Raw genomic sequence first — 19,435 nt, 5'->3', positions numbered from 1 at the left:
CTCTTTATTATTACATTGAAAGAGCTAAAGAAAAGAGATGGCTGACAGGACTCACAAGTTTATTTTTCTGGGTTGTAATATAAAAAACAAAGTTAATTTCATTGGGAGATTTTGCAAATAGTGTGTTCATCACAGAGTCTAGTCACTAGATGATCTAGGTGAATTACTTAATTATTGGGCTAGCAATTACCTCACAAAAGTGAAGTCCTACTATATTTTCCACTTATGATAAATCTTACTGTAAAAAACTTCCTAACTAACTGACAACAATCATAAATTCAACCAAAATGAATGAACTGGTTTCATTTGGCTTGTTTTTTTTTTGGTTTGGGCGAAAGAATATATACCAACAACAAAAAGAAGAAGATTATTCCCTTACCAATAACTCTATATACTGAGATGAACACCAGAGTCAAGAGTATAAAAGCTGTATTCCAAGTCCAAATTTCTGGATTTACAGCTGAAATTCCTAGGAACATGAAGATGATAGTTTCTGCTCCACTGGCCAACATTTTCATGGTGTATCTTACAGTCGTAGAAGATTGTTCAGATATATTAGCCTTGACATATTTTTGACAGCAAATGCCACAGAAAGTTATCCTAGGGAAAAAAAAAAAATTCAATTGTTCAGAAAATATTTGATGTAACATTTAATATTTGTCTGTTGCATAGTGTCAATCTCACCATTAACTCCTAAAGCAAATATACAAAAATACACCATTGTTCTTTTTCATCTGCTTAAAAAGCATTTCTCAAACATTTCTCCTGAGGTGATTCCCAAAATGTCTGATGGTAGCATTTCACTGGATCATAAAAGACCTTTTCAGCTTACTATACTGATTTATATGAAAAAAAAAAAATATAATAATTCTTTACATTAGATTGAAGCTTAAAACAATTGTCTATTTTGAGTAACATTTTCAGGTACTAAATATACTAACTGTAATATCTACAAGCATGTCAAGCAAAACTGAGAAGAAAGATATGACAGAAATCAGTGGGTATCAAAGGAAGAAAAACCACAAAAGGTAAAAAAGAGCACAAAAGGTCACTCCGGATATAACAGACCAAATTTAGGGAAACCTAAGGAGGTCAATCTGGAGAGGGAAAGCAACATGTAATGCGTGTCACAGAATGCCTTAGAAAATTATTGTTTCAGTTAGAAATTGTAGAGTGTCTTTAAAAATGGACAACTGATAATTATTGAAGAGGAGTATATGAACCGCAAAGAGGAAAGAACCAAATCTGTATTTTGCACAGAATGTTTTCATGTTGCACAAAAAATATTAGAAAACTTGCATTGCTTTTTAAGGATAAATAATCATGGCATTTGCAAACTATAATCATCTATGATGAAAAGATAGAAATACTCAACATAAGCTTTAGAACTGTTGTATTCTGTAGCTGCCTTATGTAATTTAGGTCTTTCAATATTTACAGAAACGATATTGTCTTCTCAACCCCATTCACAGACAACAGTAAAAAGGACTTACGCAAGGATAGCAGAAAGAGAAAGCATCTCTGCTGTGAGGTAGGATAGGTAGGAAATAATAAAAACAAATCCAGGTTCAATGATTCTAACGTGCTTGGTGAAACGGCTGACCAGTGAGAGCAGAAATGCGAAGAAAATGCCGACGAGTGTCCCTCCCAGGCTTACCACAAAGAATGACACTGAAATACAAGAAAACAAACACAGCTTAAAGAGTAGAAACTAGAACTAGTTCTTCTTTTACTGTATGGCCAGTGAAAACTTTGGAGGACATTTCAAAAATTGTTTCAGAAATACCAGTACAACAAAAAGAATTCTTACGAGTACTTGGTATCGGAACAACATCCTATAGGAAAACAAAACAAAACAAAATGAACAAACAAAAACCAACAAGCTTACTTTCTGTTGAGCATTATCATTTTAGGCTTATTCAAAACCCACTAACTTAGTTTGAACAATTATTTTTCCCCTACTGCTATGGAATATGTCAAAGTCACTGTTAATGCATTGATTCATAGGATAATTAAATCTTATCAAGCTTGGAATGGGAAAGATTGACTAAATTTTTTTGGCAAATATTGCTGCTTGACACTGATTTTCATCAAGTACTACAAAAATCAAGTTTGGTGATGTTAGCAACTGAAATCCACATCTATTGATTCTCAAACAAAGTTGAATGGATAAGTCTGAGAAATTTCCCACATATTCATGAATTTTCACTTATTTTTTTAAAGAATTCTTGCAGGTTTATTCTCTCCTTATACTCTGTAGCAGTGTAGGAATATGATCAGGGAAAAGGCTGAAAAAGAACAGTTTCTGACAGCACAATAAAATTATATTTAAAAGTCAGCATATGTACACCAGTGGTATGTTACAGAATTCAATTCTACCCACCTATGCCTTTGACACATTCAGTACCGGTCACATTCTCTGGTCCTATTGCAACAAAAGATTCAAACACATTGTACAACACCTGAAAAGAAAAGTAAACTGGCTTAGTACTTTCTCCTGAGTTAAACCTACTGAAATAATCTCATTATGGGCCCCAACATCACAAATTCTGAACCTATTTATGACCGAGGGAAATTATGTATGGAGGGAAAAGATTTTGAGAGTTTTCATTTTGCAAAAAAGATACAGTGGGATCAGACGAACCAAAGAAATCAGTTTAAAATGTTTTTCCATTCCTTATATAAATATTATTCTTTATGAGCAATTAGATGGATGTGAGTTTTATAAGACACTTCTCACTCTAAAATCCAAGCTTTTGGCAGAAGATTTTTTAACTGCTTGCATTAGATAAATAAGGTAGTATGAATATAACAAGATATTATTAAGAAGATATTAATAAGATACTGGATTGAAACATGTTTAACATGTGTAAAGATAAAAGAGAATAAACTGTAATTTTTGAACTAAAGCTTTTCAAAAATTGATAATACTGAAAATAAAGAAATCATGTATTACCTGACTTAGGAGATCATGTATTTGTATGAGTATTATTCTTGTATTACGATAGGTACTTGTCTAACCTGTTTTTAATGACTTCTAGTGATGGAGGAGTGCTTTACTGTGGATTTCTCAGCTTTTGTTGTTTCAGCTAAACTCATTAATTTTTATCATATTTACCATTTCTTACCCCTATTTTCTTCTGTAGCAACAGTCTTTTACATATTTACATTTAAAGAATGCCATATCTTTCACTTTCTTATTCAAGGTAGACAACCTTACTTGTTTTATACTTTTTCATAAGCTATGCTTTTTCTTGGTTATGCTTACTGTTCTCTCCTTAATTCTTTTAAACAATTAATCAAGTTTTCTTGTGAAGTATTTTTATTCATTACAGAGTAGCAAAAATTTGTTTCCTTGTGAAAACCAGTGATGTTGATACAGGAGTTCATCAAAAGTTTAATATTTGGTTCTAGAAATACCTCCAAAATAAAGTATTTCATTTATGAGAGTACACTTCAGAAAACAGAAGAAAGCAAACAACAAACAAACGAACAAAAAAAGCCACTTGAGAGTTAGAGTGACCTTGGGATATATAATTTACTTACCACAGTTACAGCATCATTCAGAAGTGATTCTCCAAAAACAATGATGAATAGAACTTCGTTGACATGGACCTCTTCAAATACTGCCAACACAGCAACAGGATCCACAGCAGCAATCAAGCTGCCAAAAAGGAGGAAATCTAGCAATCCACTGTCCAGGTGGCCTTCAGAAACAAAGTACACAAACTATGAGCAGATTCATCTTTGCATTATCTGTAGTAATGTCAGACTGTTACAGATAAAACACAATCCTTGGAAATAGAGATTCTAAGAACTAACTGGAAACTATGGCATATAAACTATTTAACATGTTTCTCATAGGCCTTGTGTCCTATGAGATTTATTAGATCCAAAATTGTACCATCTAACTCAGACTCTGGAAGCAGTACAACCTTATTCTTATGGCGAGGCACATGAGATTAAGTTTTTCCAGATACAAACTGCCTTTGTAGTTATGTGTTGTATCATTTATCTGAAGTAAAATGTCTCAGGATAGTTGACAACAGACAAGATGGTTGAAGTAATATACCAGTACCCCTGAAGTAAATGTTCTAAACTACTTCAGGCCAAATTTGTCTCTTGCTCACTAAGAATGACTACAGTGGGGGCTTAACCACACTCTGTGCAGCTGTACAGCATTTCTGGCCTCCTGGTACCAGTAGATGTGTATTGACAGATGTAGTTGAGCCAGTTGTTCCCAAATTACGTTCATGAAGCCAGTATTACATTGCATGGGCTCTAGAAATAGACGAAGCACTAAAAGTTACAACTTCAATGTGTTTGTGTTGTAGCTCATGAGAATTTTGAATAATGATGTTTTGTTATTGTTGTTGTTCATTGTTTTTTGTTGTTGCTGTTGATTTTTATATTACTTTTTTCTTTTTTTTTTTGTCAATGGTTTCAAAGGTTTAGAAACTACAGGATTCTGGTGACAAAGGAATACAGTACTTATTTATTTCATTAGTTTTTATCTTGTATTACTTATTAAGTTTACTTTGTTCACCTATGGAAACAGAAATATGTGCAAACAGAATGAGGCATGCACTATCATTTTAAATGTAACAGCAAAGGGAAAGATACAAAGATGGCTCTACATAATTTCCTAAAGATCTCGCAAAATTTACCTTCTTCATGCAATCAAGAGTTGGGATCCCAGTCCTTTTTATCTGAGGAACAGATTTTTGCAAGAGTAGAGAACAGGAAAAATCCCTCTGTGCTCATTAGTGGATGGAAGAGAAAACAAGGTTCATCAAGAGGAGAAAAAGATTATATGAGGAAGAACAAAGAAGGAATATGTTCAGAATTCATTCATAAGAACACAGTGCAGAGGTCCATGACAAAAACTAATAGACAGCTGTATCAGGCATGGTTTATATAAGTGAGGGAGAAATTGACCTGAATAAGTTATTTAGAAGAAAATGTCAGAAAATAAACAGACAGTAGCCCTACCCAAGGGATCAATATTGCTTGTAAGGCACTTCTGTTGCAACATGGTCACTCCCTTAGCAGGAACACTTTTTTAAATCCAGAGTGTTTAGTGTTTAAAAAGTAACTGAGAGAGAAAAGATTCCAAATATTTGTTACAAAATACATAGGCATATTTACTCAAGAGAAGGACACTTAAATGGGAAGGCACAGACAGGAGTAGACAATACTCTGTGGTATGCAATAAAAGCCAATGATCTGAGGAAGGTAGGGAAAAACATTCTCCCAGAGGCCTTAGTAAGGCCCTGAAAACTGAAGCTCATAATTTGCATAAATATATATATATATAACTACTATTAAAAAACAAAAGAAAACAAAACAAAGCCACGTGATAGATTTTTTCACTTTTGGACATATGGGACAGTGAATGAGGACTGAATCTTTCCACTTTTCGTGTGAGAGGAAGGTCAAGTCAGCAAGATGGAGACTGTGCCAAAATTTTTGAGAACAACCTTGAACTTAAATCTAAGTAATGATTCCATGCAATGATGTCCATCTCTGCCAAGCTTAAAGAAAGACAAGCTCAATAATTACCAGATATCAGGGCACAATAAGCCTTTAAAATAACTTGGCTCACTGAGACTTCTTATCTTTTTTTTATATGTTACCAATTATAATCATTGGTACATTCTTTGAAGAGCTGCAAAGCTAGTAAGCAAATATTTATGGAAAGGTTAGGACACATCCATAATTCCTACGACTTAATGTCAAGAAGCATGGGGTTGCTAGACCAGATTTTTAGTTAGACAAATAGATATTTCAAAGGGATACAAGATGATTGCTTCCGCTGGATCACTGGAGTCACTAACTGCCAGCAGTAACACTTCAGCAGGCTAAGTTCACTGGGCTCAATTTAAGACTCCCTCACATGCTCAACATATTGCCACAATGACTTGCACAGGGAAAAAAATGCCTAAGTGTTAAGCACAACCACAATTACACAGTGCTAGAGCACTCATGCCTGTGTTGGCTTAACAGCAGATTGTGAAGAGTTCAGTGCAGTCAACCAGAAGATTCATTAGATTCTTCATCCTATGGCTGCTGGTTAATAGGTAAGGTGCTGAAATTATTCACTTCTAAGGAAAGATTTCTTTGTTATTATCACCTTGTCTCTTTCCATTCTGTAAATTATAGTACCTATAGGAACATCAAATGCAAACAAAGTGCTTCTAGTATTTTTATTCATGTAGGAAATCTATGTAATTCAGCTTGGATTAACTGCTTCTATATTGATGGTCGTTGTGAAGTAAATGATTACAGGATGTTTCCATGGTAAAGTTGAAAGAAATGTTTTCCTATACATCTGTACATTAGTAGATGCACATTCCTACACACTAATTATATTACTTTAAGTAGTATTCATTCCAATTATAGAAAAAGTAGAGTAGAAACAAAAATACGTTTTAGAAACTCAGCAAGAGGTACTATGAACTCTCCAAAAAACTGAGTAGCTCAGCACTTCTCTGTCTTCAGCAAACAAGTAAAAACAGCAAGGCTTTTCACAAAGTCTGGTGCTCAGATCTTGATGACATCTTGGAGGTCAACACAGTGAATTTAGTGGATTAGCAGTATGCGTCATGTAGATAATTTGAAGTCTCATTTAGTTTTGACAGAGAATGACACAGTTTAAATTAGGGGCAGGCTTCTCTGGCCTACTCCGTGACTCAAATTAGAGCTCTAGTAGGTTATAGTATGTCTTGTTGCTAAAACAGGTTGTGACAGTTACCAATTACTCTCTTTCTACACACTGAAATTTGTGAGGCATGCCAGTTAATAGTCTGCCTTGGTGAACATCTTCCACATTTAGCTTATAGAGCTTTAGCTGTGGCCTGCATGCGGGATGATTCTCTGCTTAACTGTAAGTTCAGAGTTTCAGTATCAGAGCTAGTTCTAGTATCAGAACTGTTAGCACTACTATCAGTATTTTTTCTAGTATAGTTTTGGTTCTGTCATTGAAAGATCTGCATAGTGATGAAGAAACACATAATCACATAGCAATGAAATAAAGTATGCAGCTATCAAACACAGCTTATACAATTAATCCAGAATTGCGTAAGGATTTGGATGACAGCAAGGAGGTAAATGGGCTTTTCACTTCAAATAACACATTCAAGAAAATATGTTTGAAAAAAAAGAAAATTTTGCATGTCATACAGAGGTCAGTGCTTTTCTCTTCATGATTTTTATAACTTTTTTTTTTAATCAGTAATTATCATTCATTCTATTTTCCAAAAGAGGATGTTACTAAAAATAGGTTGACAGTATTTTTTAAATTGCTCCATGAAATTACCAGAACAAAAACAGTTTGGATGTTAAAAGAAAGAAATTCTTGTCCAATCTGTTGCAGTGTCAAGCAACACTGTGTGGAAAATTATGCCAGCATTTAATACTTTACTGTTTGTTTAATGTTGATGCTTATCTTTACAATACATATGGATGCTACATCTACATAAAAAATCTTTTCCATTTCCCATTGTTAACATTTCTATTCACCAAAGCTTGTATTTAACAACAAGTATGAGACTGTCAGTACAAAATATTGTGCCTATGGGCTGAAAGAACATCTTACCTACACATAGTTGTCAATAGTGTCTGTAGGCATCTTTGTAACTTCTTGCTGCTTACAAAACATGATTTATCTCAAAGTCAGTTAAGTATCTAAAACGTAAGGTATCTCTATCATGTATGTTGATATAAATACTTACGGTAACCACAGAAAGATGGATTTCACTATGAACAAATTTGTAGTCTAGTTCTTCCACACACAGATTTTCATATAAAGACAAGAAATTCAGCTACAGGTTTCCCTTAAAATGAGTGTAATAGGCATCATAATGGTGTGCTCAAAGAAGCCAGCTTCAGATTCTCCTACTCCCTGTGCTGGGTGCTGGGGTAGTATTAGAGACTAGAAAGTGGGATAAAATTCTACGACTATTATCTTCTATAATAATCTGCTAATATCTGCTTTCTTCAAGACAAAATATTTTTCTCTGAAACATCTGCAAACTCTAATATTTGAGGCATTCTTATAGCTGGACTGAAAAAGAAGTCAGAGATAAATTACCCTGAGTGTGTTTTGCACTACTTTTTTTTCAGAGAGCAGACTCATGACTGGTTATTGAGCCTATTCTACAACACAACACACACCTTGACATCTCAGGGCCACTCACGCCATCCAGGATCTCAGCACAGGTTGCACAGAACAGATGGGCAAAGTGCACAGGTAAAGCAGCATTATATTTATACTGCTCAGTAGCACTCAACAGTGCTCTTTAACTACCTTCTGGAACTCACCGACCTAAGGGAATTCTGTCCTAGAAGGGCATTTGAGCTTCAGTGCAGATAACAAAAAAAGCATAAATAGGATTCCTATTTCAAAACACATGCAAAGCACAATTAGTGCTAATTATCGCTATCTAGGTGGCAGTACACAGCTTATATGTGTGTCACATTTGCTTGAAGAGAAAAAGAGTTGTTGTTCCATGTCTTTTCTAGCATCTCCATGCCCTTGTATCCCATAGTGAAGTTAAAATCCATCTTACACGTGCTACTTGGCTCTGTAAGTCTTTACTCAAAATTTTTAGCATCAGAATACAAAATACAGATGTCATGAATACATACCCACTCAGCAAACATTGCTTCCTTGATATTAGACCTGATGGAAGAGAGACATTTCCTTTCAATGTTAACTTTTAAGTTTTCTACCACAGTAGGAAGAAATAAACCCTTCAGAATGTGTTTTTTTTTGTCCAGATGACCACAAGCGGGATGAATCCTCAGCTTGATCCTGAGAATGTATGCAGACTTTTAGAGCATGGAAATATGAGAGGCACAGATACAAGTCCCTTTTGATCTTAATTCAGAGATGAGTTCTGAGATTATTCTGAAATTTGGAAAATATTATTATAAGTTGCTCCAGTTAAAGTCTGACTTTTCTGCTGAAAAGTGCTGTTAAATTGCAATGTATACCCTATTCTAACAGCTAGCATCCACTAACTTTCACAATTGTACCTTTTAACAGATCAAACTTACCCATTATTCCTGTCCGATAGACACCATAGAGAGATAAACCAGTTGTGGCTGCATTCCATATGGTCCCAATGACAGCATACAAAAGGATGGAACCAAGATTTCCAAAGAATAACCTATTTGGCATAAAATATCCAGCATCCAGAACAATGGGAGGCAGCAGATAGAAAAAAAATACCTCTGGCGTAAGGGTAAAAGAGGCAATGTGATCTGCTGCCCATACAATGCCACCAAGGAAGACACCAAGAACAATCAGTAGAGCACTCTCTGGAACCACCCGAGTGACTTTGTGAGACAAGTGGAAAACTGCAATGAAAAAAGGAAAACAGTGTATGAGAACTGGAAAGAAGTTCACCAACAGTTGCTAGCTGCTAAATTTGAAACAAACTTTTTGCTTTCTTTGCTATTAGTACCCCCACAGCATGCATGTAATGCATGGGACACAGCCTGTGTCAGAACCTAAAACCCACCTTTTTGAAAAACAAAATAAAAACATTGATTTTCAGATTTTATCCAGAAGAATGTTTAATTCGTATTTAACCTCGTATGTAACTAGTATTCCACATTTATTTCCTTTCTTGGACTATCTTCTCTTTGAAAGGTCTGCTTAGGGAAAGAAGGCATCCTTTGCAAAAGAGTGCAGTGCAAGAATGAAAAGAAATAGAAAAATGCTGGAAATATATTCTTCTGTGGTTTAGTTCTATATCTAAAAACATGCATTTAAGATCCCAGTATTTGTCTTTAGAAGTAGTCAGGGCACTAGCAGACATGTTGAAGAATGGAAAGAGAAGTAAGCCAAAAGAATAATTAAAGTCAACTCTTTTTTAAATTACTGAAGAATGCTATATGAAAATGTAGCCTGCAACAGGAACAGAATGGAGATCTGACAAAATGGGAGATCACTTTGGGGCCCTTACCTCAAGATATCCCTAGCAAGAATTTCAGTCATAAAACATTCCAACTTCCTAAAGTATAGCAGAAGAATCTTCCCCATGACTATGCAGAGGTCTTAGACCAGGTTAACTCATCCTCGAAGTCTCCCATTTATGTATTTGCCCAAGTCAAACATTTACAAGTTACCTTTTGAAGTAATTTTAGGGCCCCATTTTTGAAAAGTCTGTCTTTCTCCTGGCTGCATCTGCACAGGTAGCATTAGAAGCATAGCGCATCACTACAGCGGTAGCAGAAAAAGCTCCTTACAGTTGTATGACATCCATGAACTACTCAGAAGAGAAAACATTGCGGGAAAAATGAGAGCAGCCTGCCTACATCAGCATTCCCACAACAATGAGCACGAATGTGTGTTTTCCTAAGTGCCTGTAGACGAGATTTGAGAACTAAGCCATTCGAGAAGATATCTTGAGAACGGGATTGAAAAAACAGCAATCACACATGAAAGCAAACAGCACTCAGTGATGTTGGCTGACCTATGCTAGTTTGCTTTATCATTTGGGTCTTGTGATCAACCGCTACATAATACTCCACAGAAACAAATCCTGTGGTTTTCATAGTTTTCCTTCTTTATCCCTCAAATTTTGACTTCGTTTAAAAAAGAGAAGAAAAAAAAAAAAAGCCAATATTCCATGTGTAAAAATTGTGGCATTTAACTTTTTCAAAAGTCTTTACTATTGGCTCTTCTTTATTCCTTGAATTTCCAGTTAGTGAATTATCAACTAATTTATTACCTCATGGAGTAGGGATTATATCCTCATCCCTGAGAATGAATGGTACTGAGCTAATGTTACTATAGTCTGTTTTTCCAACTCCTATTTTAATAGATAAACTGTAACTAAAACAAGCTAAAACTTTAAAATAAAACGGTAAAGACATTTCAAAACAAGATATTGAGAAAACACCAGATGTATTTCAGCTAAAAATTCATGTTCTGTAGAATTCTCATTTTTACCATCAAAACTAGTTTCTCCCAGTGAGTGCTGAAAACTCAACTAAATTTTGCTTATAACACTGTCACCTTCTCCTAGAAGCTGTTCCCATGAATCAGCTACAGCAGCACCCACATCATTGTGTGTTCCTTTTAACACTGATCAGCTGATGATATGTAAAGCATTTGAGTATTATTAGTATCGTTAGCAGAATCATGGTGTCAGTAAGCCTAGAAATATGTAAAAGGAAGATTCCACAATTGATGCAATTAAATGAAATAACTTCAGACTAGGATGCAACTGGAATTTTGAGTTCATATTTTCACTTAAATTCTTTTTCACGTTACGTGCATAAATTATACTTAATAAAGATTGTGTAATGTAGTTATAGCATCTATGGGACTTGATAAACATTAATTCCAAATTCATTCCCTAATATTTTTTTAATACTTATTGTTTACTGGTTATGTCCCTAACATGCTCTGAGTGTGTTGATAGCTTTGGAGAGATCCAGAAATAGCCCTACAAAGTTTTGTACCCAAGATAAAGCAAGTAGAAGAACTGGAAGTTTTAATTACATAGGTTGCTCCAAAAGTAATGCCTCTTATTTATTTCCATGGAAACTATAACAAGTTCAAAGAGCAGAATAATACTATTTGATAGAGCAAATTTTCAGCTACAAATCAGTATTTTTCAGCATAGTCACCATCATAAGCCATGCATTTTTGCCATGGTGAACAAAAGCATGGCAAGCACACAAAAATCTTCATGACTATCTGGAATGTGGTAGTTCTTTCACATCACTGTTGCCACTGCTGAAAAGTACCACCCACTGCCTCATTCTGCTTGCATCTATTATTTGGTCTCCACAAACATTCAGCAACCATTCATGTATGTCAGTGGTGCAATTATTTTCACATGGAGGAATTCGATTATGCACCTTCGCTTCATGTGAACTTCCATGTCAGATGCCAATTTGTCAGACTGACCCTCTACTGTCATCTGTCACACAGCAACAAAATATAACAGAATATTGGCAGTATGGTTCAACCTCTACTGCCTTAAAACCAACATCTGTGTCTGAAATTATGAGCCAACATAATAAAGTAGGAGGCATAACTTTTGGAGCATACCCTCATACATCTGTATGCCTAGCTTCAATACATATTTCCTGAATGAGATGACCTGAATGAGAAGTAAAATATTATCCAGAAATTATGGACAAGGAGTTTAGCATGAACCTATTGTTGTGAAAGAAATCCCAAGGGTCAGTAAGGATAGCAAGCAGTGCAGCTCATATAAATTACTCTGTGAGCGACCCAAAGGTGAAACTTAGCCTGTTTTCACTGCTGTCAACTCCGAAAAGTAAGTGAATGCCTATTAATGAGGCAAGGGAAAGAGCAAAGAAATACGAATAAGCACAATATTTAAAGAAAGTTTTTGCCTTTCATTTGCCATTTCATGCTAAACCTGGCTTGACGGTGGATTAAACTGCACTGTGGATAAATTGCACTTAAATTCAAGTATCACTGAAGTAGAAGCTTCCTACAAAGTTGAGAAACAATTGCACAGCATAAACTTCCTGAAAAAAAAAAACCAACAAAACCCTGACACTTCTTCCTTTAAGATCCATGAAAAGGAACTGCAGCATTTGAAATATCTCACAAGGAAGACAAAACAAATTAACAGATTATTATTTGATAGCTGGGTCCAGTTTCTTTTGAATCCAGTAAAACAATATACTTTAAGTAAGTTTCCCACACTTTAAGAATACAGTAACTTAGATTAAATCCTGCAGGGGAATTTACAACATTCAGTGAACTGTCTGCTAGTCTTTAAAGTTCTTTAAAGGAAGTGATTCGACAGATCAGCCTTTTTCTCATTCACTAAATAAATCGACTTTGTTTCTAAATAAAAAAGGAAAGTTAAGTAACAGGAATAAAAAATAAGAGAGCAAAAAACAAGATGCCACGTACAACCATGTTCAAATCATTTAATTTTGTAGGTCCACAAACAAAAAGAATTTGAAGAAGATTTTTCTTGATTTCTTTCCAAATTCTCTCTAACAGAACCTGTTATTTTCTATGAATACTGAATTTTAGATATCAAGAGAAACACTTCAGGAACTGGATTCCAGAATTTTTGGCTTTGTTTCCAGCTGAAATGAATGTTTCATGACAGAGTTTCCTCCTTCTGAACATGCAGTGTTTTAAAATTAAAAAGCTGGAAATATTTGTTTAATATTCTGTTAAATTCCTGGATTTATACAGCAACTCCAACACTTCCTTAAGAGACTAATGACATTTTCATTAACTTTATTAGTCTAAAGTTGAGCCCTTGTAAATATTGAGAAAAATTCTGATAGTGTCAGAGTCACTGCCAACCACAAAAGCAATAGCATGTAAACAGTATGTACAGGTCATACAAAAAAAATCAAGAGCTGATTTATAATGATGCTATTAATTACCTGCTGAAATGTTTTGTTGTTCTTTTATTTGTTTGTTTGTTTGTTTTAATGCATCTTCAGATAAAATCCAAGGAAAATAATTTAAATTGTAAGTATATTTTTCAGCCTTTTGGCTGCCATAGTTTTCATGAGAGTGCAGAAATCAATTTGCAAATGTTTCTCAGCTCCTTCTACCACTACTGAAGTTTGGTTTATATCAGCTGTATTTTTGCTAGTGGCTCAAGTACACACTGCTAATATGCTATTAGTGTGTTTTTCAGTTTTGAGTTTTTATTTTCATCAACATAGATCAAATCATCATATGATATCAAGTCACAGGTGACTCTAATTTGAGATCCAAGATTTGATTCTCGGTAACTTCTGAGAAGCCTTGCCACTGACCAAAAGTAAAAGCAAAACACTGCAATTTTTAGTGATTCTGCACATTTTCTTTATAGACATGCTTTCCATAGCATCTTCCTGCCAGCTCTCTTGCTTATGCAGCCTGCACAGAGGATCTAGGAATTTCAGTTATGATCATAAGAACTGGAAGAACTATTTGATCACATATCAAAAACCTCCATTATCACAACACCACACTTGATGATCCTCATTTCAGAGATTTTTGCTCCTGCTAAACCCCTGTGAAGGTACATCGTCAGCCTTCACCTCTTTCTATCAGAATATTCATAGCAATTTTATATCCATTTGCCTGTGTGAAAATTATTTCAATTTTCTTGAACGGTTCTTTAACCGTGATGTTAAATCTTTAATTTCTTGTTATATATCCACAGAGAAAAACCTATCTCTTTCTGTTGCTTGCCTTTGTACTGTTACAGTAAGCTGTTTATTTTCAGTCTCCAGCTGAGCTCTGTCTATTTCAATCCGAGTTCAAGAGTCATCAGAAATACAGACTGCATTCTGCATCAGTTACCATAGGAGCAACATGTCCAACACCATTAATAATTTCCAGTCACGGGTATAATCTATAGTTCAGCTACACCCTGGCTTCATTATCCCATTGGTGACTCACAGTCAACCTGTGTACAGTTCATACATACACATGCCCCTCTCTTCTTGTTCACAACTTCACGTAGAAACTCTTGTTACCGTTCCCTGAGTGAAATTTCTCTTAGTATTTTAGCTTTTTTTTTTTTTTTTCATTTTCTCTTGTTCTTAAGATTGCATAATTATTTTAGTTCAATAATGAGATCTACAGTACATGATGCTTATGGAAATTACACCGGAAACCTGCAGTAGGATACTTACTTTTTTGTGCAGTGGTAATTAAAACAAACAAAAAACCTTGTACAAAGACTTGTACAAAAAATGAACATTAACTGCATCTACAAATAATCTCCTTATAGTTTCTTTATTACCTTGCCTACCTTCGATTGCCTAGTAACATGTATATCCATTTAGGTCTAGATCAAGAAAAAAATCTTTCATTGTGTTCTAAAAGGGTTCATTTCAAAGAAACTCAAAGCACTAAACAGCACAAAGCACAAAGAACTGCTTTTCTCATCTGTCCAGGAAATGTCTGAGCAGACTCCACACGGCTGAAGCTGATCATTATAATTTGTATTTGCTTTTTTAAGCTTTATCTACAGAGCACACTCAGTATTTATTTCCTGGTCTGATGACCGATAGCACTTTTTATAGTTTTTCAGACTCTGTTCTGTGGATGTGTCAACAAATGTAGTCTAATGAATCGATTTAGTTGTTTTTGAATTGTTTACATACAGGAGATAGAAAACATTTAAAGAAATAGCTTTTACTCATTACTTAGTCAGAACTTAAATTACTGTATTAATGAATCATATGCTTTTATCAAATCTAGCAAAATATAAAGGATTTACTGGAAAAAAAACAAGAGATATTCTATCAAGGAAGAAACTTGGAGCAAATCTTTTATATTCATGTATCATGTTACAAGTAGTATGAGTATTTTTGGTATAGGTCCTTGGGTACTATCTTAGAATCAAAGAATCATAGAATGGCTTGTGTTGGAAGGGACCTCAAGATCCAATCCCCCTGGCACAGGCAGGGAAGCCAGCCACCAGATCAAATCCTAGATTAGGTTGTGCAGGGTACATCCAACATAGCCTTAAACATCTTCAGGAATGGGGCATCTCTCCGGGCAGCCTGTTCCAGCACCTGGCCACACGCTCAGTAAAAATCCCCTGACATCTAATCTAAATCTCCCTTTCTTTAGTTGAAAACCATTCTCCCTTGTCCTATCTGTATCAATCCTTGTAAAAAGTTGATTTCCTTCATGTTTATAAATTCCCTTTAAGTATTGGAAGGCCACAATGAGGTCTCCCCACATCCTTCTCTTTTCCAGGCTGAACAAGCCTAGTACCTTCAGTCTATCTTCATAGGAGAGGTGTTCCAGCCCTTAGATCATCTTCATAACCCTCCCCTGGACCCTTTCCAAAAGCTCCATACCTTTCTTTTGTTGGACACAGTATTTCAGCTGGGGCTTTGCAAGGGTGGGATAGAGGGGGCAATCACTTCCCTGTCTTAAATAAAGTACTAGAACATGAATATTAATGTCATTCTTGTAGTCATTCTTGTTCTTGGACATATTTTTTGTAAGCAAGACACAAAGTCCTTCATATTTAACTTGTTTAGATAAACTGGTCTGAGCTTAGTTTTATCCAGCTCACGAAAGATTTCTTTATTTGTAACATATGCAATGATTACCATTTAAAAAGCGTACAGCATTTTAATGAGCTCATTAAATAGGAGATTTTGGGTCACTGTTCTCTGTAGGTGAACAATTAACAAAATACATTAGCAATTAAAAGTGCAACCAACATACAGGTCAAGGTTCCCAGCTGACAGGTCATAACATAACAAGATAGCCCCAAGTCAAATTCAAAGAAGTGTGTGAGTAAGCAACTATTATCTCTATAAGCAGTTAGAACATAATGAAGTTTAAGCAGTTGGGTACAGATTATCATAATTATGCCAAGTAGTCCTTATTTGAAGGAACAGTCCCACTGCAGTGCAAGTGTGGGTAGCACATGGCCCTCACGGAACTGAACGACACTAAAAGATAAATGGGAACAGTCAAAAATAATATTTCAAAATGAGAGCAGAGTGCACATTAGAAAAACCTTGAAGTGTAATAGAGGATATAAAACGGGGCAGCAAATTATCAGAAAAACCATTTCACTTCCTGTGTAAAGGTACTAGAATTAAGTTTTAAAGATAATCTTCCTGAACAAGATAATGCTCCTCACAGACTGAGGTCATTTCAGGTTTACTATGACTTTTCTGTGTAAGGATTCTCTTTCAGTACACAATATTCCATGCTTAATATAAATATAAAGGAACACTGCTGTCTGTATAAAGCAAGGAAAACAGTTAGAAATAATTGCGAGTAAAATCATCAACAATTTCCTGGCCACTAGGGTTGTTTTGACTCAAATCATTGCTTCAGGTCAAAAATTCCAGCTGATTTCATGTACAAATTTAAAAAGTATTTTGGGGCAAGAAACTTACCTTACTTTATATTAAAGTCATATATTGAAACTCCTCCGGCTTTAAAATTATCTTCACTGGCACACAGTGAATGCAATTTTTCTGGATTTAATTTTAAAATACCAAATTATTTTCCAGCAATATGGGAAGAAGTGACTGAAATAAATTCTGAGAAATGTTGAGTTGACTCATTTCATACAATGAATTTGAGAAAAATGTTTCCTTACGACCTTTACTTTAACATGATAAATGAATTAAAACAAGTCTCCATTTGAGTATGTTTTGTCTTTTGCTCATACAGATAAAGAACTTCAAAGAAGTGGATTACTAGTAATATATGAAAACAGTTATGGCATTAAGATAAATTACACAAAAAATTACCAAAGCCTGAATGCAGCACAGAATAAGTTATTTTCCTTGTTTCAGTCCATTGTACAAGGAAAAAAAGATAAAAAGGAGGAGAGGGACCTGAGTGTTCTGGTAGACAACAGGTTGGCCATGAGCCAGCAGTGTGTCCTGGTGGCCAGAAGGCCAGCTGTATCTTGGGGTGCATTAAAAAGTGTGTGGCCTGCAGGTTGAGGGAGGTGATCCTCCCCATCTACTCTGCCCTGGTGAGGCACGTTTAGAATACTGTGTCCAGTTCTGGGCTCCTCAGTTCAAAAAAGACAGGGATCTCCTAGAAGAAATCCAGTGGAGGACCACAAAGATGATAAAGGTCCTGGAGCATCTCCTGTATGAGGAAAAGCTGAGTCACCTGGGTCTGTTCAGCCTGGGGAATCTGAATAATGCTTATAAATATCTAAAGGGAGGTGGGAGACTAATGAGGCCAAGCTATTCTTGGTGGTGTGCAGTGACAGGACAAAGAGCAATGGCCCAAAACTTGGACACAGGAAGTTCCATGCAGAACAACTTCTTTACGGTAAAGATGATGGAGCACAAGAACAGGTTGATCAGAGAGGTTGTGGAGTTTCCATCTGTGGAGATATTCAAGACCTGTCTGCATGCCTACCTGTGTGACCTATTGTAGGTAACTTCTTTATGAGGGGGATTGGACTTGATGATCTCTTGAGGACCCTTCCAACCCCTCTAATTGAGTGATTCTGTGAAATAGTTTAATACTGGTGGTTGAAACTGAAAATTTACTCCTAGTGTAGGGACTTCCTGTTCTTCTCCAGCACTTCCTGCAGGGGATTTCTTACTGGTTGCTGCCTATTAGGAGAGATATAATTATAGCTTAAGATCTAAGGGGAATAGCAATGAAGAGTGCTCCAAGTCATAGGGTAGGAAAGCACTTTTTAGTAAATCTCAGTTTTTATAGATTAATTATTTTTACTAACAAGCTTGAATCAGTTTTAAGAGAAAACACTCCTATAGGTATAAGGTATTATAAGGTTTTAAGAATGATAAATAAAATATGCCCAAAATATAAAAGAGAGAGTATTTTCCTAAGATTCTTACAGGGCTGTGGAAGTCCCTCAGTGAAGGATTTGGAATTTCAAAGCTTTGTGAGGAAAACAGAGAATAAGTAGGTTTTCTTTGAGGCTGTCAGTGAAATGATTTGTCATTCACCTATTTCTCCATATACAAATCCCTTTATGGAGCTCCACTTAATGATAGACTCCCTTGTTCAATACTAATAAGTTCCAATCAAAAAGATGGTAAGAAATTGAGGAAGGAAGATGATATCTGTGAAAGATGTAGGTGAGAAATCTAATGTTACAATCCTTACACTTATTTGTTCATTGGAAGTTTCTGAAAGCAACATTTTCACCAATCTATACTGAGAATTTCTATCTTAGGCAACAGAGAGCTAATGACAAGACATGCTTCCTTACTGGATGCATATCTTCCTACCATTAAAAGAAGTATGTTGCCAAGAAATCCATGATTTATTTTTCCAGAGAGCAAACCTGAGATCTTTTCTCACAATTAGGTCAGAGATGCCATTATTGAATACACTCTAACATGGCGCCTGTTGGTTTTTGTTTGTTATATTTTTTTTGTCCTGACAGCTTTTCTGATGGAGTAATATATTAACTCTCATATCTTTATTATCTCCTTTGAGAGCCGAAGAACACGCTAGTAACAAGAAGAATAGTAGACAGGAGAGTGACCTCATATGACATGACATGTTCCATGGAAAGTAGCTTTGGTGTTTCAAAATAGGATAGAAAGGAAATTGCGTGACATTTGTTTCTTCAACTATGCATTTGCATTTTGTAGTGCATACAGAGGCAAAACAAGAAAGCTTAGCGTAACTAAGTATGCAAAAGAAATTTCCTGGTAAGATTAGCTTAATTTGTCACAGTTAAGAAAGTTAAAGGAGGGAAAAATCCAACTGTCTAAAAGCTACATTTGTAATAACTCACATCTCAAATCTAGTTACTGCAAGTAGCTGCATGCTTCAAGAAAAAAGGAAGGTGGAAACAAAACTCAAATCTCTTCCTACCTAAAAATCAACATCCCAGAATATCATACACGTAGACTAAACATGGCAGTCAATACAAAATCATGTCAGCATAGGATCCTTTACATTGTCCTTTATTCCTGTCAACAAGGA

General features: G+C 35.4%; 1 protein-coding gene across 2 annotated transcripts in view; it reads right to left on the bottom strand.

Annotated features, from left to right (window-relative positions):
• SLC9A3 (solute carrier family 9 member A3) overlaps positions 1-19,435 on the bottom strand; it is a 55,813-nt gene that overhangs the window by 20,530 nt on the left and 15,848 nt on the right. For both annotated transcript variants that reach the window (XM_090138313.1, XM_031608312.2), the window contains exons 2-6: positions 9,061-9,363; positions 3,547-3,707; positions 2,384-2,462; positions 1,494-1,671; positions 380-600 (exon numbers count right to left, since the gene is read on the bottom strand). In XM_090138313.1, the coding sequence (XP_089994439.1) occupies positions 380-600; positions 1,494-1,671; positions 2,384-2,462; positions 3,547-3,707; positions 9,061-9,363 (942 nt within the window). The remainder of the gene's footprint in view (positions 1-379; positions 601-1,493; positions 1,672-2,383; positions 2,463-3,546; positions 3,708-9,060; positions 9,364-19,435) is intronic.

Source organism: Phasianus colchicus, chromosome 3 (genome assembly GCF_987193195.1).
Source record: "Phasianus colchicus chromosome 3, bPhaCol1.hap1.1, whole genome shotgun sequence".
NCBI classification, from domain to species: Eukaryota; Metazoa; Chordata; class Aves; order Galliformes; family Phasianidae; genus Phasianus; species Phasianus colchicus.
Note: the sequence above shows the minus strand (reverse complement) of the source record. Positions and strands in the feature narration are given on the sequence as shown.